The sequence below is a fragment of the Fukomys damarensis genome, unplaced genomic scaffold (genome assembly GCF_012274545.1).
Source record: "Fukomys damarensis isolate Sample0158 unplaced genomic scaffold, DMR_v1.0_HiC HiC_scaffold_25, whole genome shotgun sequence".
NCBI classification, from domain to species: Eukaryota; Metazoa; Chordata; class Mammalia; order Rodentia; family Bathyergidae; genus Fukomys; species Fukomys damarensis.
In genome coordinates this window covers 11978873-12004967 of record NW_022900937.1, presented here as the reverse complement: position 1 = coordinate 12004967, position 26095 = coordinate 11978873, and the positions used below count along the sequence as shown (strand labels likewise).

Genomic DNA, 26095 nt, shown 5'->3' with positions numbered 1-26095 from the left:
AAGGTCAGAGTGGAGACTTCTGAGTAGAGCTCTGCACTCGGTGAAAGAATCAAGTAGGACAATACTTTCCCAGAAAAGGGAGATGATATCACTTCAGTGCTCTTCCTACTGAGACCCCACACAGGAAGCCCGCCCAAGTTTCACTTCCTAGGATGTAGGAAGCAGTGTGCCTCAAGCTGGCACTCAGGATTGTCCTCAGTGGTTTCCTGATTGGCTGTTTTAGAAAACCTTTTTGCATACATGAGGGAAGTGGACGGGATGATCTCAGTCACAGCCAATAAAAGACTGAGTTTTTTGTTGGTTTGTTTTTTATACCTGGGATTGATTGGACCCAGGGCCTCACACATTCTCTGCCTCTGAGCTACTTTCTTAGTTCCTGGATGCTTTTCATTTGTTACCCAGTGTCCTTTCTACCCTATTGACAAGGGAGGGATTTATGTAGCAGTTATATCGTCTTTAATTGCAACATAGCTATGAAATATAGAAGTAGCAATGACTGTTTTAACACAAAAGGAAGGTCCATACACAAAAATAGAATGATGCAATCATGAAATGTAAACCGGTTGTGTGGGAGTCACTGGGCTCAGTGAGTTATTTAAAAATCAGTTTTCATCTGTTTGTGACACTGAAAAATACCTCGTGGTTTTGATTGGAAAGGTAGGTTCAGGCTGACCACCCAACTAATTCTATTATGCATTTTTCCAGAGGAAGTGAGAATTATTTGTATGTTAAGGGAAATATATAGTTCTCTGGGTTTTTTTCTTTTTCTTGCTCTCTTCCTTTTCTTATTTAATTTAAACACCGGGTAATAAAAATGTGCCTAAATAGGTGGGGAACATTTGGGTTTGGTTAGATTTTGGTGTCCCGAGCATCTAAGATCATGAAGAATGTGTGTTGATGGCCCTTCTTTCATTATTTGCAAAGTCCCACCTGTGGCCTCCACTGCTTTCAGAAGACTCTTGATGCCCCTTCATTCAGGTTCATTGTAGGACCAGGCTGTTGTGGGCACTGGAGGTCGGAGCTAGAAGGGGCAGAAAGGTCAAAACCCATCCCCCATTGGACCCTTGAGACCACGGAGACCAGATATCGCGAGAATACGGATGCCGTGCGGTGGACGCCTGCTTCTAAGCATGGGACTCAGAAGTTTTCCCCCAGCCTGGGCCAGTTTAAGGAGGAAACGATGGCTTAATTTTAACTCCAAAAGATACGAAAGAAGTGCTACGTTCATTTAAAAAAAAAGCAATACCTTCGTAGGAAAGAACCTTTGAAGCGATTAGACATTTCTGTGCATTTCTGGGGCCTCAGACCTGCTAAGCAGACTCTCTACCACTGTAATATTCCCCATTCCCCTTTAGTACCTATTTTTTAGAGGCTGTGTCATTGAGTTATCAAACTCCAGAAAAATCTTGACTTGAAAAATATAAACCATCTCCACTAGTGGTTTGCAGTGGAGACCGGGGCCGGTCAGCTGATCCCACCGCCTACTGCCGGGGATTTTAAGTCATTTCTGTAAAACCCCGGTAATGTCATTTGGAGAGCTATTTCGTCCTAACAACAGAAGGTAAATCAAGTGAGTTTAAGTTGGTAAACCCTGTTGAGAAGATGATAGTTCCTCAGCCAAAGGCCATTTTTGCTCCCCTTACTTCATTTTAGCCAAAAGGCCAAGAAGTAATGCCATTTTTCCTAAAAAGCTTTACAGTGCTATCCTAAGTTTTTTAAATAAGAAATTACTCATAACGGACATACTCTGGACTTTTCTTAGTGCTTAAATCACTTCCTAGTAGAAGGAAGGCCTTAAGGAGTGTTTTTAACCTCTTTAGGACACGGCTTCATTTCACCTCCTGGGTCCTCTTCATCCGGAAGCGTTGGGGGCACCCATTGGGTGGGTGCTGCAGGCCCTGCTGGGTGCTTGCTGGGATGGGTTGGGCATAAACGCAGGCAGGACACAGTCCTCTCTCCTTGAACTTGGAGCAGCTCTGTCCAGCAGCACGTCCGGCGTGCCACTTCCCCATCTTTTCCTTCCGTGAACCAGCCGATAGTTGCAACCCCAATGCCCCCCACACCTGCCCACCTCCCAAAACAGCCCGATTTTACACCCCAGCCCAGAAGCAGGTGTCTCTGAATCTCTGAATAATGGTTTTGTACCAGCTTCCCTACAAAGCTGATGGGCACAGGGGCGGCCCCCTTTCTTGTTGTACACCTGAGTTTTTAGGTCTTTTTCCACTCAGAAATAAACTTCTCGTATCTCGCTCAGGATACACCAATCCTGTTGTGTTTATAGACATGGGACACGGTGCTGCAGTTCCCTCCGGGCGTCTAACAGTGTAAATGTCATTCACTCTGCCTCCCATCTGCATAGACATCTGCATCTGACCAGCTCAGTGTCCTGCTCTCTGGCCTCTGTTGGCCAAGCTTTCCTTTCCTCGTTACGGTTTGTGTCCACAGTGCGTCTGTGTGTAGTTGTGTGTGTATGGAGGGTTCTTCAGCTGAGGATTGAAGCAGGTGGAAATTTCGACCCCTGCTCCCAGATGAGACCCTGAACCTGAGGCAGTGCAGGATTCTGTCTTCATCCTGCAGTTGGTGGCCTCCTGTCTCCAGCAGCAGTGAGCACTACAGGAGCCGACAGCCCCGCAGGTCCCAAGCTTGCTGCTTTCGTGCGATCGGCCATCCTCCCTCCTGTCCTTCACTGTCAGTCAGGGTGTGAATTTCCTTGTTGAAATGGTTTCTTTACATATCATATCTTGACATTACCATATTTAATTCAAACTTAGACTTTGTTGTTTTGCTTTGTTTTAAGATCTGATATTTGTTGTCTGTCTAGTTGCCATAAATGCACCACAATAAAAAGCACTTTTTTTTTTTTAGTGTTTTGAGACAGGGTCTTGCTGTGTGGTTCAGACTGGCCTTGAACTCAGCAATCCTCCTGCCTCAGCCTTCTGAGTGCTGGGATCACAGGCGTGGCCACCATGTCTGGCACAAAAAGCACCATTTCTTAATACACTTTTTTGGGGGTGGGTACTGGGGATTGAACTCAGGATCTTGGGCTTGTGAGGAAGGTGCAGCACCACTAAGCTAAATCTCCAGCCCATCTTAATACACTTTTTTTTTTTTTTTTGATTAATACACTTTTTTTTTTTTTTGGTACTGGGGATTGAACTCGGGTCCTTTCACTTTCGAGGCAGGCAGCGGAACCAATGAGCTAAATCCTTGGCCCCTTAATACACTTTTAAAAAGGAAAAAAGGGCCAGGGATTTAGGTCAGTGGTTTCAGTGCCTGCTTTGCAAGTGCAAGGACCTGCGTTCAATCCCTGGTACCAAAAAAAAAAGGAAAAATACTGTTACCAAGACAGTCTGTCAATTGGAAGATAAATTCTGATTTAAGATGTTAAATGCAAGAAAAAATAAAAACAACAAAAATGTGCTTTTTGAAATCAGTAAAATCTCGGTCATGACTTAATTTAATTTCGCTTTCCCTCTGACAGAGCTACTCGTGTTTTTAAAACAGCCAGGTAAGCAGAGTTATTTTCTTTCAGCCCAGTATGGCTCTCTGGTTTCCTTATTACCAGGCTAGGTAAGCACTTCACACTTTAGAAACACTTGACTAAACACTCATGTGATCTGGATTGTGTATTTCTTTCATTCTTTTCCTTTTATTTCACTTTTCAAAACTGAGAAATAATTCAGCTGGGTGTGGTGGTGCACGCCTATAATCCCAGCATTTGGGAGTCTGAGGCAGGAGGATCGCTGTGAGTTCAAGACCGGCCAGGGCTACATAGTGAGTTCCAGGTCAGTCTCAACTACATAGTGAGACCCTGTCTCCAAAAAAATAAATAAATAAAAATTAAAATAAATTGAGAAATAGTTCTTAAAATCAAAATTGTCAAGGTGATTTGTAGGTATAAATGAGTACAGCATCCTGAGACAGTTTCTTATATTATAAAGGCAACATAAAAGACATCTTTTCTTCTCAACATATGCGCACTTATGTTTATAGCAGCACCATTTATGATAGCTAAACCTTGGAAACAGCCCGCATGCCCATCTACAGATAAGTGGATTAAGAAAAGGTGGTGTTTATATATAGTGGAGTACTGCTCTGCTATAAAGAAGGATAAATTTGAGGCATTTTTTAGGTAAATCGATGCACTTTGAGACTAATCTTACGTGAAATAAATCAAACACAAGTTTAAATATCACTTCATTTGTCTTGTGTGAGAAAGCTGAAATATAAATAAGTAGCCAAGTAGAGGATAGATATTAGGGAGAAGAATAAGAGATGGGGTAGGGGAAGGAATGGAGATTTCAAGAAAAAAAAAGAAGGAAAAAAATGGAGCCAGCTTTTGCAAGTAGGGAGGGGAAGAAAGGTTGGAGGGAGGAGCGGGAAAGGGGCCAAAGAGAAGGAATTAAGATGTGTTATAGGCACACGCTTCCATGAGGAATGTGATTATTGTGAACCAAACATGTACTAAAAAAAAAAGAAATGTGATTTAAAAAACCCCATCTTGGGGCCGGGGATTTAGCTCAGTGGTTCCGCCGCCTGCCTTGCAAGCACAAGAACTCAAGTTCGATCCCTGGTACCCCCCCAAAAAAAACCCCATCTTAATAGACTCCAGTTCACTTCAGCTGAGAAGGATGAGGTCAGCTTCCTGTTGGGAGACAGCCGTCCTTAGTGGCTTTAGGTCATAACTTTCCCTCGTCTTGAAGTCTTTCCTGCAACCTCTAACGTGATTCTCGCATACTTCTGGTGATTAAGAACGCATGGTCCAACAAAGAGGCAGCTAAAGTTTTTAGAAATGTCAGGGCCGCTGCATTTCTTTTACCTTTTTACTTTTTAAAAATTAATTTAAAAAAATTTGTATTAGTGCGCATTCATCACGGAGTTGGTCCGCTTACGCCACACACCTTAATTCTCTTTACGTCCCCTTCCTCTCCCTCCGTTGATTTTGATTTGCACAAAGAATATGACAAAGTCCATTTCTTTTCTTTTGAAATTGGAGTACACATGGTTTGCCACCGAACGTCCTCGTCCACTGAAGTTGCTGCTCGTGACATTCTCTCCTGCGGGCTGGTTGCGCCTCCGCAGAGCCCCGCCACCGGCCTGTCTAACCTGGTACCGCGGCCCCTCCCCGGAGGGTCCCAGCCCCCGGAACAGGAGGTCAGACAGACCCGGCGTCATCGCGAGCACCTTCTCACCGTCCTCTTCTTTAGACGGGGCATAACACTGACCTTCCTGTCAGAGATTTGTGAGCATGCACTTGCCCGGTGCACACACCACCCTCAGTACCATGGTGTGCGAGAAGCGAGCGCCAGGAGCACCGGTGTCCTAGTTACCATTCCAGTAGCTGCCGCTCCTCCTCACCCCCAAACTCAACTAACAGAAACAGCTTCCTCCGTTTGAACTTCCTAATTTCTTCTTTTTTCAGTTTTAATTTTTTATTAGTACGTGTTTGTAGTACCAGTTATATTCCTTGTGGGGAGTTGGTACCTGTATATAACACAACTCTCAGATAATAGAAACCATGCAATATTTAAGCTTGTGTCTTTATTTCACTTAACATCATGGTCTCATGGTGTCATTTTCCCACAAATGACTCGCTTATCCTTCTTTATGGCAGAGTAGTGCTCCACTGTGTATAAATCGCACACTTGCTTTACCCCTTCACCTTGTTGAGGCATATAGAGTGCTTCCAGGATTTAGCTACTATGAATTGTGCCGCTGTAATCGTGCATACGGATATGTCACTGTGATAGGATGTTTCTAACTCTTCTGGAAAGATACTCAGAGGAGCATAGTTGGATTGAGTGGGATTTCAGTTTTTAGCTTTTTGTGGCATCTCCATGCTGATTCCCACAGTGGTTGCACTAGTTTACCTTCCCACCAATATACAAAGGTTCCTTTTCCCTGCAGCTTCTCCAGCATTTGTTACTTGATTTCTTGATGACAGCCAGACTGGTTTGGACAAGTTGGTATCTCAGTGTTGTTTTAACTTGCATTTTCTCTGATGACCAGTGATGTTGAACATTTTTTCATGTATTTATTGGCCAAATGTAATCTTCTGAAAAGTGTCTATTTGTTTCATGTGCCCCTAACTTCCTTTTTTTTTTTGTACCAGAGATTGAACTCAGGACCTTGTGCTTAGCAAGTCAGGGGTGATGCCACTGAGCTAAATCCCCAGCCCTCCTAACTTCCTCATTTCTCTAAATGGACGCACACGTCTTCTGATCCTGTAATTGTGAAGCCCTGATGTAATTTGGGGGAATTTCAATCTTCCACTTGATTTCTGTGTCGTTACCAAGTTCCATTCATCCTGTCCTCTTTGGATTCTTGTGACTCCCTCATTTTAATAATTACAAAACTGTGCTGCCTGGTCTCCTGGCCTTTAGCATTTCTAGTGGGAAAAGCCGAGATGTTAGCGATCTTCTGCCTTGTGTTCAAATTCTGATTCCATTGCGTACAGGAGAGGGAGGGCGAGACATTAAACCATTCTTACACTCACTTCCCCCACACACTTCCCCCAGCCCTGTCAGAAAATGTGAACTCCAAAATCCGAAACTTCGTGAGCGCGTAAACGACACCACAGGTGGAAACTTCACACCTGGCCTCATGTGACAGTCTCAGTGCAATCACAGGTGCACTAAAAATCCTGCCTAAAATTGCCTTCAGGCCGTGTGTACTCATTGTAGACCGAAGTCCCATCTCCAAGACATCTTACTGTGCACATGCCAATATTACAAAATGTGGGGGAAAAAAGAACCGAAATTCAGAAATTCTGCCACAGTTCTGGTCCTGAGCGCTTCAGGTAAGGAACCAGGATGGCAGTGCCTCTTGCCTGCTGCTTCCTAGTGATTGCTGGATGCTGACAGAGGGTTATAAAATGATCTCTGCAGCGGAGTGCCTACACCCAAGGCATTCATTAAATGCCAATTATCTCCCGTGTCCCCTCCAGCTCATTTTACTTGTGGCGACCACGTGGATGTATGACATCACAGCCTTAATTTCACAGTATCTTGGTTAAAAATCTTCGGTGTCTCCTCCTTTCCTACTGGGATGGGTCTGAAATGATTCGTCCTGCCTGCAATACAGAACCATCTTGGGTGTGTTGGAATTCGGGCTCGGTTACTTGGGCGGATTCCGAACCTGTGTGCCGGTTTCCCCATCGCTACAGCGGAAATGAGTAGTCACGAGGGCCCCAGAAAGACTGATCAGCCACTTCCACCCACCTCGTGGCCCCCTCACTGCTCATTTTCCGTCACCACTGGGCTACGGGCAAGCCCGTTTTCTCCCCCACCTCTGTGCCCTGTTCTGTGCAAGGCTTGGTGAACAGGAACTCCGGCCGAGCCCAGACTCCCAGATGGAGGCCTCAGCCTGGCCGTGCTGTTTTTAGAGCCAGGAAACCGCCTTCAGTCACCATCTTGTGTATTCCACTTGCCCATTTTTGTGTTCTTTAGTTTCTGCATGGGGTGCTTTGTGGTACAGGGGAGGGGACCCAGGACCTCTTGGTTGATGGGAATCTCTTTATTCCCTTTTCTTTCTGAGACAGGGTCAGCCTGGAATCTGCTGATTTATAGGCAGGCACCCCTCCCATTGTGCTCTCTTCCCACATAATTTCCCCTGCTGGGTTTACCTTAGGGATCATGAATTTGGAATTTGCCTTGAGCATCTTACATGTTGTCAACACTCATGTCCAATTAAATTCTTAGTTACAAGCTCTGGGCCCTTTGTCAGGTTTTTTCCCTGGAAGGAGAGAGAGTGAAAGCTACATCTTACTATACATGTCTCCAACTTTTGGAACTGCTTGATGGCTTGTCTGTTTGCCTCAGTGGGCTGTAAGCTCTGTGAGGGCAGGTAAAGTACCTGTGTTGCTCTTTTCTGCCTCCCCAGCTAGTTCCAGTGTGTCTGGCACATAATAGGTGCTCGGTGCTTGGATGGATGGATGGATGGATGGATGGATGGATGGATGGATGGATGGACACGTGGAGTAGGACTGGAATGTATAAGGCTCCACTTGGCATGTCCAAATTACAAACATCCAGAGGCACATTTTCTCTGCCTAGTGGAGAAGCCAATTCTAGCAAGAATACTACTTAACAGTCAAGAATAGTCCTGGGCTACTGAGGCTGTTTATTTGGCTCTGCTGTTTATCAAGCCATGGGAAGTTATTCATTAGCACGTAGAAGCTGTATCTTAGCAAAATCATCTTTCACAGGTACACGGGCTGATTCCAGATTTATTTCTCTACTACAGTTTGGATTTTTAACGTGCATTATTTGCTTTATATGATTTCTCCCCTACTTAGTACAGTTCTTTCACAGAAATATTGAAAGGGACTTGCTAATAATGGACCTTGAAGACTTCACATAACTTCTGTGATGTCTGCCATTGAAAGCACGACACCTGCTATCCAATCATATGTGATGAAATCAATTTTGTAATTCAAAGTTGAGTTCATATTGGCAAGAAGTGCTCAGGGATAAAATAGAGAGGATAAATAAATATGAAAAGGCGTAAGAGTGCTCATGGCCATAATATCAGAGTTTCTTCTGGCTTTTATCTCCCTCTCCCTCTCCCTCTCCCCTCTTCTCTCTGACACTGCTGGGAACAGAGAGAGTGCTGCCCACACAATTTTTGGCAGACTTGGGGATTGGTTAATTAGCATTTTGGCCTGCAGTCTGGAGTGCAGTGCAGACCCTATTCTCTTTGTAATGGGTGCTGGCTGGTGAGGAAGCCTTTGAAAGCCGAGGACAAATGGCCCCACTCTGCTTTTAAGGACTTTTATGAGGGTCAGGTAGCCTTGGCAAGGACTCAGGGCAGTGACTTGGCTTCTGTAAAGTGCGCCACAGCCGCCCTGTGACAGGGCAGAGTGGCCACCCTCCTGGATACACTGAATTCTTGAGATGGTGAGAAGTTACTGTGCACTGACCCAAGACTTTCTTCCTTTCTTTGCAAATTTGTTGGTTGAACAGCTTTTCTTTTCTGTGGGTCTTCTGTGCCCATGTCAGAATCAATGTGAACTAAGCCACCTTGGTCCTTACTGGCCCATTGGAAGCTCCGTGTATAGCATTTCCCTTGGTGATGACTCTCAATCTAAGTGTGCTGATATTATTTTCATTAACAGCAGTGAAGCCTTATTTGTCTAGGCAGAGGGTTCAAGGAAGAAATCAAGCTGATACTTTTTAGCTGATCACACAGGTACAGACTCATTCAATACTGCTAGTACCTTTCCCATTTTATACACGAGGAAGTGGAGGCCCAGAGAGATCAAGTAACTTGCCCAGTGATTTTCTTGGCATATCAGGGCTAGATCTTTTTTTTCTAAGGTTGCTTCCAACTGGGAGAGTTTGCATTTCCTTATTTGGATGGGGACAGTAGTCAGGTCAAAAGATGTAGCTGAAGAGGTGAGAGGGAGAGAAAGAGGTAGGAGCCGTGTGCTGGCTAAGGATTTGGGGACTCGTGTAGTAGAGAACCCAGGCAAGAACTTATAAAAGCATCAAGAGCTACTCACATCACCCAGGCATGGGGACAGCCAGGTAGGTGGCTGTCAGGAGCTTGAACAGATGGGACATTGGAGCCTCTTTCCAGACAGGAAGCTGTTTAGTTCATACCTTTTGTTCTAAATTGGGCCAGTATTTAAAAATCAGATTCCATGTAAAAATCAAGGTTTCCAGTTTCTAGAAAAATCAAACCTGGCAATCTCGAGGCCTTCTCCCCTGGTAATAATTGGCTGTAGGTGTGGGGTAGCTGCCCCTTCCTCTGATCCCCCGCTTCTTGTCCTGTTATCTTTGACATGATGGGTGTTGTAGGCCAGATAGTGTTTGTGGTGGAGGATCTATGCTGTGCATTGGAGGATGTTTAGCTATATCCCGGACCTGCACTCATGAGATGATAGTACCTTCTCAGGGTCTGAACCAGACCCGGCTAAAAGTTCACCGAGAGCAAAATTGCCTCCAAGTGAAACCATGGAGTAGCGTAGGAGTCTGTTTTCCTCTATAAATTTCTGGGGTTGAGAACCCACTGATCTGGCTTGGGTCAGGGTCTTCTCCTGTGGCCCTGTGGCAGTGTCGTATTGGCCATTGTGAATGCCACCTGCTGCAGACAGAGGACCAGGGCAGGCAACCCAGCCAATACACATTCACCTGGGAAGTGTCAGAGAGGGGTGCTGAGGATCCTGTGTGAACAATAGAATCTAGGAGGAACCCTGTAGTGTCACATTGTTTCTTCCCAACAGAGATTCTTTGTATCTGTGTTCTCATTGTTCTCTCTACCATTGTATAAAATGGTTCAGGCACATAATTGCCATTAAGTCCCTGGCTGAGAGGCCCACAGTCCAGAGAGAAACAAGACTGAATTTAGGCATTCAGGAGCCTATCTCTGCACCTTCCACAACCCCAGACACACTAACTACCTTGTCTACCCTGAGGAGACTGAGGAAAGAAAGCCTCAGAGCCATCACCGTACTCATCCCAGGTGCTTCTGCAGGCCAGGTTAGGTAGGCAGGAGGCCCCACCTGCCTGCCCCTGTTCCAGTCATCTGGGTGTAAACCCAGCCATTATTTCTCTGGGGTTTGAAAGGTACAGGAGCAATTAAGTCATTGTCATAATTTCATGTGGTACAGAAAGTCCCGAGCCAAAAATACCATCCTTGGTTCCTACTTTTAGACTTCCAGGGAACTTCTCCCGCCTTTTCGCCTTACAGTTCATTTTGATTCCTTCTATTTTTCTCTTTTTAAATGCGCCGGCCAGACACAGAGTCCTAGTTTACTTAACAAGGGTCTGAGAAGCCAACACAAATCAAAATAGAGCCAGCCTTCATTTGGCAGGGGCGAGGGACACGGGATCGTGGGAGGTCCCGAAGTACAGAAGCCTGAGATGTGAAAGTGGGCAGACCTTGTCACAGGGGTGTGGAAATAGATGACCACTGTCCATAGAATGGTCGCCGAAAGATGACGGGGGAGGGGACAAGCCACCTAGACGTGTGTGTACACTCTATTATTATTTCTGGGCTCTAGGGAACTACGGTTAGGTCACTGTCCTCATCTTCAGTACATAGAAGTTCCTGTCCCATGGGACCATGGCTTTAGAGCTCTGCTGCTTCTTGAATAACCAACTTTTTTTCTAGATCTCTCAGGTGTAATCGAGTGACTTCCTGGCAGTCCAGTGGCAGTCTGTGCAGTGTCCCGCTTTCCTGTGCCCCCTCCCTCAGGTCACGTTAAGACTAAGTGAAGCGATACTAGCTAGAAAGAATTTAAAGGCGTCCTCTGCAGGAGTGGAGACTGTGAGCTCCCATATGTGTCTTCTCAAGCACTGCAGCCCACACCATAAACCACCCAGGAGTCTTGTTAAAACATAAGTGAGCGGGCCTCCCCCACGCCCAGGGCATCTCTTCCAGCAGGTCTGGGGTGAGGCCCAGGACTGCATTTCTAACAAGATACCAGGTGTTGCCACACTCCCTTTTGTGACCCAGAATAATGGAGAATGGTGCATGAAGGGGTGGAGGTGGAGTTTAGCGGTAGAGCATTTACATAGCATGCATGAGGTCCTGGGTTCAAACCCAGCCCCATGTAGACAGTGAACAAAATAAGAATGGTGCCTCACACCCTAGGTTCCCCCAGCAGTAGTGAGTTCTGTCCTTCTGCGTCTGGGCCATTGTTTGTGTTGTCCTTGCAAAGTCCCCTTCCTCCCACTGGCTAAGTCATCTGCATTTTGCCAGGCCCAGTCAAAGTCCCCAGTGGTCCAGAGACCCTTTCCTGCTCTGTCAGCAGAGATCACTTCCCTCTCTGAACTCTTGCAGTTGGTGAAGTAAACCCTAAAATGTCATCTTTTGCCTTGGGACACATGAAGAGTGATGGGTGGGCGCTGGTCATTTCCCCCACTGGACCGAACCATTTGATGGATGATGACGAGCCTGGCTTATTACCCCCCTACCAAGTGGATTCAACCAACTACACATTGAAAACATTCAGGAAAAACAGTTGCATCTGCACTGAACATTTACAGACTTCTTTTATTCCCCACGTAACCCAGTATAGCAACTATACTCCGTGTCCTTAAGCCAGCCAGAGGGCTATGTGCATTGTAGATGATTTGATAATTCATCGAATGAAGCTTCAGAGTGAATGCAGAAAGGAATTAGAGGCTTGTTTACTACCGGCTGGTAGAGCCCGAGACAGTGCCTGGCAGACTCCCCGCACCATGCCTGTGCGGCTTTGGATTGTCTGAGCTTGGGCCTTCTGTGGTGAGCGGCCTCCATCACTTGCTCATCATATATGAACCCTGAGGGCCACTCGCAGGACTGCAGGGCAGTGTGGCGGCTGGGGCAAAAGGGTATGTGAGTCTGTGTGGGGAGAGGAGGAGAGGGGAGGGTGTTGGCAATTACCCTGGGCAAGTCGGGTGGCGTCTCTCACAGGAGGCGCTTAGTCTTTGTCCTGTAGAGAGGAGAGGCTTTTCAGCGGAGGAAATGGTACCATCAAGCTTGTCCTCTGGATTTATAGTTCTGGAGACCATGGAGAAGTGGGGAACTATGATCTAAAACCAAGGCATCAGCAGCACCATGCTGTCTCAGAAGGCTGTCAGGGAGATGCTGATGGGAGTACCATGCTCTTCCCTCAGCTCCTGATGTTGCCAGCATCCTTGGCACGTTGGCAAAGGCGGCATGGCTGAGAAAAAACAGTCCATGACAGAGCAGGCAGGAGGCAGGAAGCAGTGAGCCTTCCTTTCCCTTTTTATTCCAACCAGGCTGCAAATCTATTGGTTGTTGCCACCCACACCGAGGCTGGGGCTTCCCTCTTCAGTAAGTCCATCACTCACACCCAGCGCTGTGTTAAACCAATCAGTAGACTGATCTAGTCTACTAATCCTATAATCCAGCCATCTCTCAAAAACTCCTACCTGTGAGCACATGAGGATTTTTGGGGTTCTTAGGTACTAAGCCGTAACAGCATCTGTTACACACACAACATAAAACGGTGAAAAATTAAAGTCTACAGTTCAGAAGAACTGAGTTCAGGTCTTGCTTTTTGTTCTGTTTTGCTTTTGTTGTGCTTTTGTTTTCTAAAGGAGGCCCTGTCTTTTGGCAAGACACTTCTCAAAACTTCATATTCTCATCAATGAATGGACCGCCACCACCGTTTTTATGGGACTCTTTTATACCCTTATCAAAGGTGTAACTGCAGACAAGCAGCAGTTAATGACTCAGCTCTGAAGAGGAGCTGAGAATGCTCAGCTCATGGTCGAAGCACTGTCTGTCCACTTCCCCTTTATCTTCTCTTCTTTCTTCCGGGCTTTCCAACTCTTAGGCCTAGAGCTCTTTCTGCTATTCTGCCCCTGTGGGAACACAACATAAGCAAATAAATGTTAGCCAAATTCCTCTGGAAGACTTGTTTCAGACTCATTGGAATCATGGACAAATTGCAGACCCACCCACAGTCTCCATTAAGGGTCTTGGGTTACAGCAAGCAAACGCTGAGAGCAAAGTGAGAAGGAAATCTCAGAATTGTAATCAGGAGGAACGTAGCTCAAACTTGAGAACTAGAACTGGTGCTCTCTCTGTCCCTTTCCCACGCTGGTCCCCACTGCCCAGCTGTTGCTCCCTGTCAGCTGAGGCTCCTACTTACTAGTCTTGCAGTAGAAAACAACTTTGCAAAATCTCAGCCTCCCAGAGGCCAAGGCCTGGGTGCGGCTGTGGCTGATGCAGTCAGTGAATTCATGTTCAAGTGCTGCAGAGGTGCCCGGAGAGGGGCTGTACCCCAGCCACCCTGCCACCAGGATGCTGTCCACTTGGGCTTATTTTAGCTGAAATGGATGGTCTTGTTAGGCCCCACCTCCTCCACCTGTATCTTGGTGCTGTCTTTATTTTCCTCCCTTCACTGTCCACTTAGATCCCATTGTCCAATCCCTACCCAGCACTTTTGCTTTGGAGACTGTCCACAGAAGCTTCAGCCCAAGAGTGCAAAGATCCTGGTCCAAGGGGGCTCGGTGCAGAGGGAAAGCAGTAAAGTAACCCAATAGGCATGCGCAGAGATGTTTACTGAATGGTGCATGAGCAAGACTCCATATCCAGTCGGCTGTCTTCAAGGATGGCACGATGCTGAGAAGGAAAGTACTTTGCAAATTGCAAGTGGTTTTGCAAATGTAAGGGATACAATGAATCAATGGTGGGAAAGATCCTTTGAGTCTTTTCACAAATGAAGACACTTTATGTATTTAAATCTTGGGCACTCACAAGTTTAACACTTGAGACTTTGCCAACCTGTGGGGTGACTCCCTTGCAATTTGCAATTTAGCTGATGCTTTGCTTTTCTTCCTTCCACAAATCTCAAATGAGGATGAAAAGGAGTGAACCAGTAAAACTAAGTGCAAACATGATTGTCTTTTATAGTCTTAACTGCTCATTAAGCAGACACTTGTTCAATATCTTTTATACCCTCACAGTGGGACCTGAGATGTAGGAAAAGTATGACCAAAAGGTGAAAACGAGAAACTCGCTATGTCATTGCAAAGACCATTAAGTGCAAACATAAAACAACTAGTGAGCACAGCAATATTCAGTGATGTGCATTACTGAGAGGTAGTGACAACCAGCCCCAGGGAAGGGGACTCGGTCGGGACAGAGGTGTGTCTACGGCTGATGCCATGGGGGGACCACTAGGGTAGAGCCTCGTTCTGCCATTTCGGCGGGAAGATTTCCACGTGAGTGTGTGCAGCTGCACTTATTGCTACACTGGTCTGTGTATTTGTTTCTCTCTCTCCCCTTGCTGGATACACACAGGCCCTGGTTGTTAAAGAGCTCTGCAATTTCCTGGGTGCAGGCTGCATCCCCTATCTGCTCTGCCTCTCTAGGGCATGGTCCCTGTCTTTCCAAGCCCACAGCAGAGCTCTGGCCACCAGCTTCTAATCTGGGGTACCGGAGGAGGAAGGAGGGCTACGCCTCCCCTCCTTTAGGGGGTGCCCTACACCACACCCCCGCTCACGTCACCTGCCACACCAAGCTCCCGAGAAGAATTCTCCATTCTGGTGCCCAGTGAGAGGCCAGAGATGGTGTAAGCCGGGAAAGGAAGCCTGGGTCACAGGCCAGCCTCTGTCGCCCCTTAAGCCAGCTCTTCAGAGGGGACCAGTTCTGCAGCTCTGCACAGAGAAAAAGCCAAGTAGTTTTATGTTTACTTTCACCAAGTAAAGGTTTGCTTGCATCATCATTGCATGGTCTTCCTGGACTCTTTGCCATGGAGGCTGTGGAGAGCCAGGGTGGGCCTGGTGCCCACAGTGAGGCCGTGCGGGGCGTAAACGGTCACATGGGACCCCGCCTTAGGCAGGGTCACTCCGGAGCCTTGGAAAGTGAGACAAAGCAAGGCTGCCTTGTCATCGGGCCCAACACTAGACGCAAACAAGTTTGCCAGGCAGCTCCTCGCGGAGCAAATGTGAGTGGCCTTTGCTTCTCTGTCCGCGCCGCCGCACCTCGACTCGTCTGCTCTCCTGACTGGTCGCCTTTTTGTTTCGTGTTTCTGAGAGGGGCTCTCACTATGTAGTCAGGAACTCACTATGTCCTGGAACTCGAGGCGATCCTCCTGCCTCAGCCACCGCAGCCGGCTTCCTGATAAGCTTTTTAAGGTACTCCATCCTAGGATCGCCTCATTTTCCGACTACATTGCCAAGCGCAAACTCCACTTCCTGGGAGCCTCCCCAGATCACCCACCCAAAGCCCAAATCTGCACAGGCTTTGACCCCCACCTCTGGTTAGGTGCTGTGGCTTCCCATCCAGGCGCGCACACTGTTCCTCACTTCTATGACTCACGCCCCCAGCTGCTCAGCTGTGCAGGGAGGCGCTGACTCCACAGTGGAGGGAGCAGGGCTGTCTGTGGATGGAGAAGACCTGGGTTCGTTTGGAGGCACCCTCGTGGACCCTGGGCCAGGTTCTTACCCTCCCCAGTCTGCACGTGGAGGGCAGCAGTGCCACCTTCACGGGTTTGTGAAGACTGCGTGAGAAAACACACGGGGAAGTGCTTTAAAAAAACTTCAGACATTTAATTCTGATTCTGACGGAGAGGACAATGGCAAATTCTGTTTTCCCAGGATTTGATCTGGGCAGAGTCAGCAAGTGGCTCCCGCTGTGGTGCAGTGTCCTTAGCTGAATCGTGCTGCCTTCTCAACCCCTACCTGCCTGTCCAGACTTGGGACGGCCGTGTGGACGGAGCCTGACCCCAGGGTGCATCCGCCTGGATCGGATCCATTTCAGCAGAGGCCCTGGAGGGAAAGTTGCTCTGCAGACAAGCCATACCTTCATTAATTGGAGAAAATAAAAAGACAAAAGGGGCAAGATGATTCATCTCGTGTCACCTCAATAATTAGAAGAGATAGCCAGTCGTGAAGGCACACCCCTGTGACCCTTGCTACTTGGGAGGCTGAGGCAGGAGGGTCACCACAAATTTGAGGCCAGCCTGAACTACACAGTGAGACCCTATCTCAATCAATCAATCAATCAATCATCAACCAATCAATCAGAGAGCCCTTTTCCTCGTGACCCCCATAAAAACTTCCCTGGGCTTCAGAGATCTAAAGGCAAACTCTGGGACTAGGATGAACTTTAGTGCCAGCTATTCTCAAGGTCACCAGCTTTGGGAAGAGGTGGAAAGGGACTCCCTAAGGTGCTAGAGTAAAGACCCAGCTCTGCCCTTTGCCCGTCTCCCTTCATACTGAAGACTGAACCTAGGGACCGTCAAGCTACAGCCCCAGGTCTTTTGAGACAGAATATTGTGTCGGCCTCAAGCTTGTAATCCTCCTGCCTCAGCCTCCCAAGTGGCTGGAATTACAGGCTTATCCACACATGCTGGCTGTGCCTTATGCTTTCTGTGTGACCCCGGCCAAGTCCCTGACTTTTACCTTTCTCGTACAAAAAGTGAAAATGGGCGCTTGTTTGTTGCTGTTATTTTATCCGGCTTTGGAGCACAGACTCTGTGCCTGACCATCTGTGTTCCTGCTTTTCATTACCGCTCTCGTGCGCTGTGTAGAGGGTCGGAGGGGAGCACGTGGCCATACCCCATGTCCCAAGGCTCGGACACGGAGCTGTGGGTCACACCCTGCTCCACGGGAAGCCAGGAAGGCACCCCTGCCCCTTGCTTTTGCTTTGTGGATGATGGATTTTATCAGTCTGACAGCTGAGGCTATTAATTAGATTATACTTGATCGGAACCAAAATTGAAAGCTTGGCTTGTAGCATGGAGCTCACGCACCAAATTGCGTGGCTCCTAAAAGTGTCAGCCAGGGCATCACATGTGTCAGTGTGGTAGGGAGTAAGCAGGGTGGTAGCTTGGAGCAAGTCTAGGCAGGGAGAGCATTCTGAGTACAGATGCCCCCGCTCTTAAGGTACCTGGGGAGAATGCGATTCGCTTTCTCTGACCAGTCCTTAGCGTCCACCACTGTTGTTCCATTGTAAGTCACTTCCAGTACCGCCTTTTACATATCACAGAATTCCTGTGGCAGTGATGGCAGGTCTATGGTACACGTGCCGTGGCGGGCTGTTTGTATCATTGCAAGCTGTAAAAGGTTCGGTGTCGCTGTCCTACAGCGTGCAGTGCTCCTAAGGCACTTTCCACCTCATTTTCCGTTGTAGACGTAATAAGACCAATCCACCCCGCTGGAGTGCTGAGCCCCGTGCTAGATGGATTCAGAAAGACAGACTTCCCTGCTCACAGGCGTGCAGGGTCCCGTCGGAGAATGTCTAATTAACATCACTACCAGCCAAGTCCCGCACTCGACGTGGGTCGGGACACACCGCGTTTCTCTTTGTGGCTGTGTGGCCTAGATGACACCCTCTGCCTGGATGCGGAAAGTGGGATCAGGTGGCCGCGGTGATTGCCACGCAGGTCTGGCTTTGCCTCCCAGGCTGCCGTCCTCCCCGTGCCTCACCCCACAGTCTTGCGTACCACGTTCGCATATCGGGATGCCAGATCGCTTCTGTGCTTATACAGAAATCACGGTTTGGGTTGCCTGTTTCCTTAAGACACTAGGAAGAGCGCCTTAGTTGCTTGGCCATGTCCCTAAATCCTACCGATCTCACTGCATGCTGGTTTCAGGTGGCTTCACAGTGTTACTGTTTCTGACTTTGCCCTAAACATCTGATCCTCATTGTGCCTGGGACTTTACTGGGGAGTTCTGCTTATATGGTATTTTCAGTTGATTGGAGGATGTGGGAAAGTTACTTCAAGCACGCATCAGTTGTTATGAGGGGATGCACTAGGAGAAATGAATACATCAGCAGTACCTCTGATTATCCCCCATTCTATCTTGATGTTATCAGAATACCTCCATATAAGGCACCGTTAGGTTTCCTTAAGATTCACTTCCCGGCCCCTTCACTAACTGTGCTTGGGGCCGGGGAATCAAGGAGCTGAAGCAAACCTTCCAGGATCCCGTTCTCTCCCTTGTCTTTTCTGTCTGCCAGATCTCAGAGGAATTGGAATTCAGCCCATAGCAAAGCTGCCCCAAGTAGGAAGGAAAGTGATTGCTAGGAACTTGATTCCTCCCAGATGCAGGAGATCTTCTCAATTATACCTCACAGCCTTCAGCACCCGCCTGGCCTCCCTCCCAAGGGCCTCTTCCTTACCTCACCTGAGGTGTTGATAGGATCCTGGGAGGGGGGCTGCTAGCATGTGCTACCTGCTCCTGGTGGGGGTGAATTTCCGGGGAGTGAAGACAGTGCCGAGGAAGGCGATAAGTAACTGGTGATCATGAGTGGCGATAATCTGTTCAAAAGTGCTTAGATGTAGTTGCTCAGTCTGTAGTTATTCCTTCCTGGGATGTGGATGCATTAACGTAAATGGTTAACTACGGAAGCATTTTTTTTTTTTTTTGAGACAGGATTTCACTATGTAGTTGAGACTGACTTGGAACTCACTATGTAACCCAAGCTGATTGAGCTTGAACTCACAGAGATCCTCCTGCCTCAGCCTTCGGAATGCTGGGATTACAGGAGTGTGCCACCACGCCCAGCTATGGAAGCATTTTTTAATAAATCCTGAGGATTCACAGGCTGTCACGGGTAAAATTTAAAAGAAAGGGAAAGTATAATATAAGGCCCTCCTCCAGGAGTTTCTTTCATTTTCTAACTCTTTTGTGCTTGTTACTTGGATATCCTCCCAACCGGTCTACGAGCTGAATTCACTGAATTCATTCACTGAATGCCTCAGAACCCTTCACAGTCAGCCCTGGAACCACCAAGGGGAGGTTTGAGAACTGCTTTCCAGTGGGAACCCAGACGACTCACGGCTGGAAGGCGGGCCCAGCTCCCGACCAATGTACCAGCTCGTTGTCTTTAGCCAGCCTTCAACTTCCTCTTACATTAGGTGGCTCACTTCCAGGTTTCAGAGGGTGACAGCCTCCGGGGGCAGAGCTACTTCCTCTCCTGACTAAGGGTGCGGCTGGGGCCTGAGGACATTGGTGGGAACTGGAAAGACGTCCAGAGCCCCCGGTGGCATCTGTGCTGGCAAAAGCCGTGGCCTAAGTGTCGCAGGCAGGCAGAGCCACCCACGGCCTTGGTCCAGGAACTAGTCTTGCAGGATGTACCAGTTGGGAAGAACTGCTCTATTATTTTCTTGAAGGAACCCCCACGGCTGGTCCAGGAACTAGTCTTGCAGGATGTACCAGTTGGGAAGAACTGCTCTATTATTTTCTTGAAGGAGAAACTCAAGAATCCCTAACGTGCAGGCATTTAACACTTAGCACTTTACCAGATGATAAATTAGAAAGTCGCTAACCCAACTGAGGAAAACTTGTTCAAGTGTCCTTCAGCTTCTCAGTGGCAGCAGAGTGTAAGTTACAAAGATATCTTTCATTACATTAAAGATTTAGGGATTCCATTCAGGATATTTAAAACCTCTTGCCCAGTGGAAGGGAGATGGTATCATATACCTCACACTAAATTTCTGCGTCTTGCAGCTGAACATGGACATTTTTCACTCTTTAAAGCAACATTTAAAAGCAACGATTAGAGAAAATTTAATCAAATAAAATGGAATAAATGGAGATCAGGCTGGTGTTAGTGAAATGAAATTAACTGTAGAGTCCTTTAAGTGGGGCCCTCGGGTTAGGATTCCCTGTCCTCCAGGACGAATGGTTTGTGTGTACTCTGGTCTCGGCTTGCCTGGCAGTCACAGTCCGGGGTAGCATTTCACAGCTCAGTGTGAATTGTATCCCTGTTTTCTCTCCTGCTACTCACTGCTTCCTTCAGTGTTTGTATACGGTGAAGAAATTGAATCTTGTGTCAACAAAACCCATTTTTATGATGAAACTGTAAACGTAGATTTAACTAACCTGTGAACTTTTGTGTCTTAAAACAAAAAGTCGCATTGCCAGGCCTAGCATACTGCTGTGCACAGGTTTTGTGGAGTGGGTTAAATGATGGATTCTGAACGACTACATAAAAAACATGGGATGTGGTTTTGGAAAAAGACCACAAGAGCACAGTTGTTAGTAAAAGAATGCCATCCGTAAAATTACTGTTACTGCCAATTCCTGTTTGTGTATGAATCCTGAGGAATTTTGGAATATATGACCGATAATTTTGATCTCATTACATGAGCCGGGGAAAGAAAATGTGAAACTTTAAGCTATTCACTCAAAGTATAAAATCTTCATTTTTCCAGGGAAGAAATTGCAGTAGCTGTGGAAATTACTAGCCTACTTGCATACTTTCCCAAACAGGCCTCAGGCCAATAACGTGTGTCTATGATACTGACCTCGGGGTGATCTCAGTGGTCCTCAATACCTGTGATAATTTGCCCTGTGGACTGGGCATTTTTCTGAGTTCTCAGCTACCGCAGCCATGTAGGGGTAGGTAGCTCTTACCTACCAGAGTCCTCTGAGGTAATATTTCCATACAGCAATTCTTTTTTGTTGTTGTTGTTGTTTATTTATTGGTACTGGGGATCGAACTTGGGACCTTGCACTTGGTGAGTCAGGCGGAGGAACCACTGAGCTAAATGCCTGCCCCCCACACAGTAATTCCTAGCAAAAAGAAAAAGCTTTATGACTATCTCAGTGGTAGCAGATTCCCTGTGGCAACTGGAGGGACTAGCAAGGAAGACCTTCCTGCCGTGGCCTCTGAACAGGTGTTGGCATCCTCTTTGAACACACCCGTTAGACTTCATCCTTCTTGCTAGGTTGCTCTTTATTGCCCCAAACTTGTCCCCACCCAGCTTTAAGCAGTCTGGTCCCAAAGAACTTAGTCCACCTCTGCCTTTTGAACGGTAATCATTCAACATCCCCGTAGCTAATGAAGACAGCAGGGACGGGCAGGGGAGGTGGGAGCCCGCTGAGGGACCTGACTCGAGAGAACGGGCTCAGGCCTGGTAGGCCAAGCATGTGGGCGGGGCTTCCTTCCCAGCATCCTCCATTCCACGGCCGCCTGGGAGACACCTTGACTCATTTTGGTTTTCAGTTCAGCTTCCAGAATGTCTAATTTCACACCCCGTGGAGGTGGAAAACAGCGTCACAGGTCAGGAGCGCAGCTATTTAGCAACTTCTCTCCCTCTCTCCCTTCCTCCCTCCCAGCAGGCTGTAGGAAAACAGCGCTTCCCTGAAAAGCCCAGATAGATGCTCTGTAGCCCTTAACTATCTGAAAAACTCGTTTCTCAGGGTAATGAATTCTCCCAGAATGCCAAATAACTGAATTTTAAATTTAAAGTTTTATCAAAGGCAGTTGTCAAAGTTTGAGGAACAGGGATATTTACATAGTCTCAAGATATTTACATATCTCCCCACAAATCACTTGGCAGCTGCAACAGGAAAAACAAATTATGCAGTGGAGGAATTGGCCAAGACTTAACCAAGTGATAAAAATGAGTATCACCAACAAACATCATGTACCTCTCTGGACGAAGTACCCTGAGAAGGACACAAGATCACTTGCCTAGAATTCTAGCCAAGAGATGCAGAAGCTGAATTTGTTTATGAAGACGTATCAGACAAACCCAAACTGGGGGAAATTCTATAAAATAACTGGCCTGAATTCCTTAAAATGTCAGCTTCATAAAAGACAAAAGCCAAGAAACTGTTACAAAGTAAGAGACTGGGGCCCAAGTTCGATCAGTAACAAAATAAATAAAAAAACAAAAAACCAAACCAAATTAAGAGACTGACAAAAATCTGACGAGTGAAATATATACATTACCCTGAGCCAGGAAAAAAATTATCCTAAAGGACATTATTAGGATAATTGAGATTGGAATATTGACTTCCATAACAGGTATTTATTTCGTCAGTGTTAAATATCCTGACCTTTACCCTGTGGGGGTTATGAGAAAATTTCCTTATGAGAACAACCTATTTTAAACTGTTTTATTGAGGAGAAAGCCCCAAGTAGAAATATATGTAGACAGAAAGCAAGTATGAATGTTATAAACTAGTAGTAAAGAGTACATGTACCAACTTCCTACGTGGAATGTAGTCATCATGTCCCGCAAAGATGTACAAAGAAGAAAAGAAAAACTGAAAAATTCTTAGGCTGAAGCAGGAGAATCATAAGTTTGAGCCCAGCCCGGGCAATTTAGTAAGATTCTGTCTCAAAATAAACATTTTAAAAGGGTAGGATTTTCATGTCTTCGGATATGCTAAGGTCTTTATTGTTGTTATGAGCATGGTCTATTCTGTAAACCAATATTGAGAAGAGGAAAATCTATAAAGATAGAGTTGCTCAGGGCTGGCCTAGGTGTGTGTGGGGGGATTGGCACATGATAGCTGTGGGTAGTGTTTTGCTTTGGGATGACAAAAATGATCTAAATTTGACTATGGTCCTGGTTATACAAATCTGTCCATATGCTTAAAAAATCTACCGACTCACCCACTTTAAGTTAGTAAATTGTACAGCACACAGATTTTAGTTCAATAAAGTAGTTATTTAAAAAAACGGCTGGGTATGTAGTTCAGTTGAAGGCCTTGGAAAAAAACAAAACCTTATATTTTTGCAACTCTTTCTGAGGTACTGGGGATCATCAAACCCAGCCATCCTCCACCACTGAGCGATGTCCCCAGCCCTTCAAAAACCATTTTTTCTTGAGGCAGGGGCTCATTTAATTGCTCAGGCGGGCCATGACCTTGTGCTCACCCTACTGTTTGTTTGTGCGTGGGGTCGGTACCAGTAGTGTTTTCCCTGTTACTTGTCCCGATCAGGGAACTGGGCAGGGCAGTTGGCGGTTGTGAAAGATTGCCATTTACTTTAGGGCAGAAATAAGAAAAAGAAAAGCACGAGAGAAGTGATCAGGGAGAGAAGTGAAAGGGGTGCTTGGAAGGGAAAAGAGGAGCTACGTTGTACATGCAGAACTGACCCCAGCAGGAGGGCGGGGCCTCAGGTCAATCTGCCGTCCTTTGGCTTCGTTGATAGCTGATCCAGGTGGTCCCTCTTGAGCTCGTGCAGAAGGCTCGGTCGGGTGCCAGGTGCTGCGAGTTCTTTTATCAGCAGATTGGTACCAGCTGCAGGATCGGCTCCCGCCCGTGTCAGCCTCGGGTGCTGCACCGTGGGTAGCGAGTGTCCTCACTTGGTCAGCCCGTCTAGCCCGTTGCCAGGCCTTCACCTCCCACAGCCTCCTGAGCAGTCGGGGTTACAGTAGCGTGCAGCACCCCTGGCTACTTTAGCATTTTTCTGCAATTCTGAAATTATTTCAGTATGAAGGTTAAAAACCTTTATACCTTCGTGATCGTGCACTCCAACAAAACCCAGCTGTCCCCTTTGCCCTGGGATGGGGCAGTCTTCACACCGAAAGAACTCCAAAGAAGTCTCTGTGCCTTCTGTTCCTCACTGTGCTCCTAAGTCAAGTGAGCCCCAGCCGTGAGCTGTCCTGCCTCGGCCTGCTGTCGCGGGAGCCCCGTGGAGCCAAGGACTCCTCCAGCCACAGCGATGGCATCGCAGATTGAGGTCAGTAGGAAGACAGATGTTTGTGGATGTAACGTTGCTCCCAGTGTGATGAGCGAACAGAAAAGAATGTACCCCTTGACAGGCGGCCTGGGAACCCTGGGTTTGGTTCTCAATATCTCCCCAGTGCCCTGCACACAGAAAACAGGAAACATCAGTTAAAATGGGAAATTGCTGTGGGCTGAATGACTGTAATTCCTCCTCCGACTTAGAACTTGGCATGGACCCTTTGTCCGCAGTGTGACGTCTCTTGCTTTTCTATGCCTTGATAATTTTGCCCCTTCTCCAGGGTGTTGCCTTCCCCTGCTAGAGGCTTTTCGGCTGCAATTGCTACCTTGAAGTAAGCTCAGAAACTGTATTCTTAAAGGACTGTGTTTTTTTTTTTCCTTGTCTCTGGGTTAAAAGCAGCCTGGCTCTGCTGCTAGCTCCGGTTTCCTCCTCCTGATTTCTTGATTTCTAAGAAGGTGAGTTAGCACACGGAGAGACTCACAGCCCAGCCTAATGAAAGCCCAGCGGCCGGTGACATGGCCATTATCAAGCTAGACACATAAACAGTTGCTTCCTTGAGCTCCTGGGTCCTCCTCTACCTCCACTCCTCCTTTGGGGCCCTCTCAAGTGTGGGGATTTTTTTCTAGCCTTTCCTAGCTGTGAGAAAGAGCTAATAGGCCTGCTGGCAGCTTCTTTGCAGAGTTGTAAGGTTCTCACTGAACGATCAGGTATCTAAGACACCAGAAGGAGCACACAGATGCGAAGCAGAGGGGAGGGTGGCACTGCAGTCGCTTCGGCCGCCCCTCTGGAAGGAAGATGGTTTTTCTGTGTGACCTGGGCTGCACCCTCTGATGGAGATTCCATCTTGGCTGCCGGTTTCCTGTCTCCGGTGCCAGCTACTTAGCTGTGTCTTCCTGGCCTTTCCTTCCCAGGCTCTATTTTTCCTATTTAAGCTGAACATTTACAATGTTTCCCACACAGATCCCTTTTTGTAGCCCACTTGGTCTCTTCTGGGGACTGTCACGTGAAAAAGAAGTCAACGCAAATGCAAGCGACTTTTATGTGTCTCAGCCATGCCCTCCTCATTTCCCTCTTAGGAATGTCTGTGTTCCTCCTTTCTGCCTTACTTCAGTTCTAAAATGCACATCTGATCTCCCTAGAGCCTCCTATAGTAACTTGACCTTAGTGATTTTTTTTTCAGTCATTAATTCATTGGGGGGCATTGAGGAACCTAGTCATGTGCGTGGCTCTTTATCAGAACAAGGGGGTGCAGCGATGAGACGTCCCCATGCTCAGGTGACTTGCAGTGGAGAAAGAGCATGAAGGCCATAAGTAATCAGCAGGGCATAGAAAGAGCACAGGCCAGGTCACCTGTCCTTTATTGCAGCTTGTAGGCTTTGAAGATTTGAACGCACGGATCATTCAGTCCAGACGGTGCGAGCATCCCAGGCCGGGACGCAGGGATGGAATGGAATGTGCCATCCAGAGTCCTGGGCAGGCTGGTGCAGGAGCATGGGGCATTGGAAGTCAGGGAAAGTGTTTGGGCTGCACTGGCTGGGGGTGAGGAGAAGCCCGGTGTTTCTGGAATAGCCAGAGCCACTGCGGTGGAGGCTAAGGACAGGCACAGGGAACCCAGGAAGCCTTTGCTCCCCCGATTCCCCTGAGGCACACTGGAATGGATTGGCCTGCCTCGGACATTCTGTGGGGTGGGAGCCACTGGACCAAGTACGAGTACCTCTGACTTCAAAGCTGTCAACTTCCAAGTTTAGCTAGGAAGTGTTTGAATAGGATGTTCGGGTAACAAGGGAGTTACTGCTTTGTCCAGATCTCTTTGCTTCCATGTTTGGGACACGGGGTTGGGAGAAACCAGATAGAAGACTTAACAGAAACTCATACAGAATCTTCAGTTCCTCAGTTTGGAGCTCAGGCAGTGAGGGATACCTGGATCTGGAGCAGCAAGCGAAGAAAATGTAAGACGCTTCAGAGGGCCATGGTCATTATGTAGAATCCACCTCAACCAACTGTTGTAGTGTAGTTGTTTTCCACAAGCAGGGGTAATAGAAAATATTTACATACTTAGCAACATGTGAGTAAGTGACCAATCAAAATGAATGTCAGGGCCGGGGATGTAGCTCAGTGGCACTGCGCCTGCCTGGCAAGCTCAAGGTCCTGAGTTTGATCCCCGGGACACAAAAAAAAAAAAAAAAAAAAAAGG

The 26095-nt window shown here is 47.3% G+C and overlaps 1 protein-coding gene across 3 annotated transcripts in view; it reads left to right on the top strand.

The window, feature by feature from the left end:
• Positions 1-26095, top strand: part of Myo1e (myosin IE) — a 196498-nt gene that overhangs the window by 51793 nt on the left and 118610 nt on the right. Inside the window, exon 1 of one of the 3 annotated variants that reach the window (XM_010641247.1) lies at positions 23863-23895. The exons of the other annotated variants lie outside the window; for them this stretch is intronic. Within the exon in view, the coding sequence (XP_010639549.1) occupies positions 23878-23895 (18 nt within the window). The 5' untranslated portion in view covers positions 23863-23877. Of the gene's footprint in view, positions 1-23862; positions 23896-26095 lie in introns of those variants that run through there. 3 annotated transcript variants of the gene reach the window in all.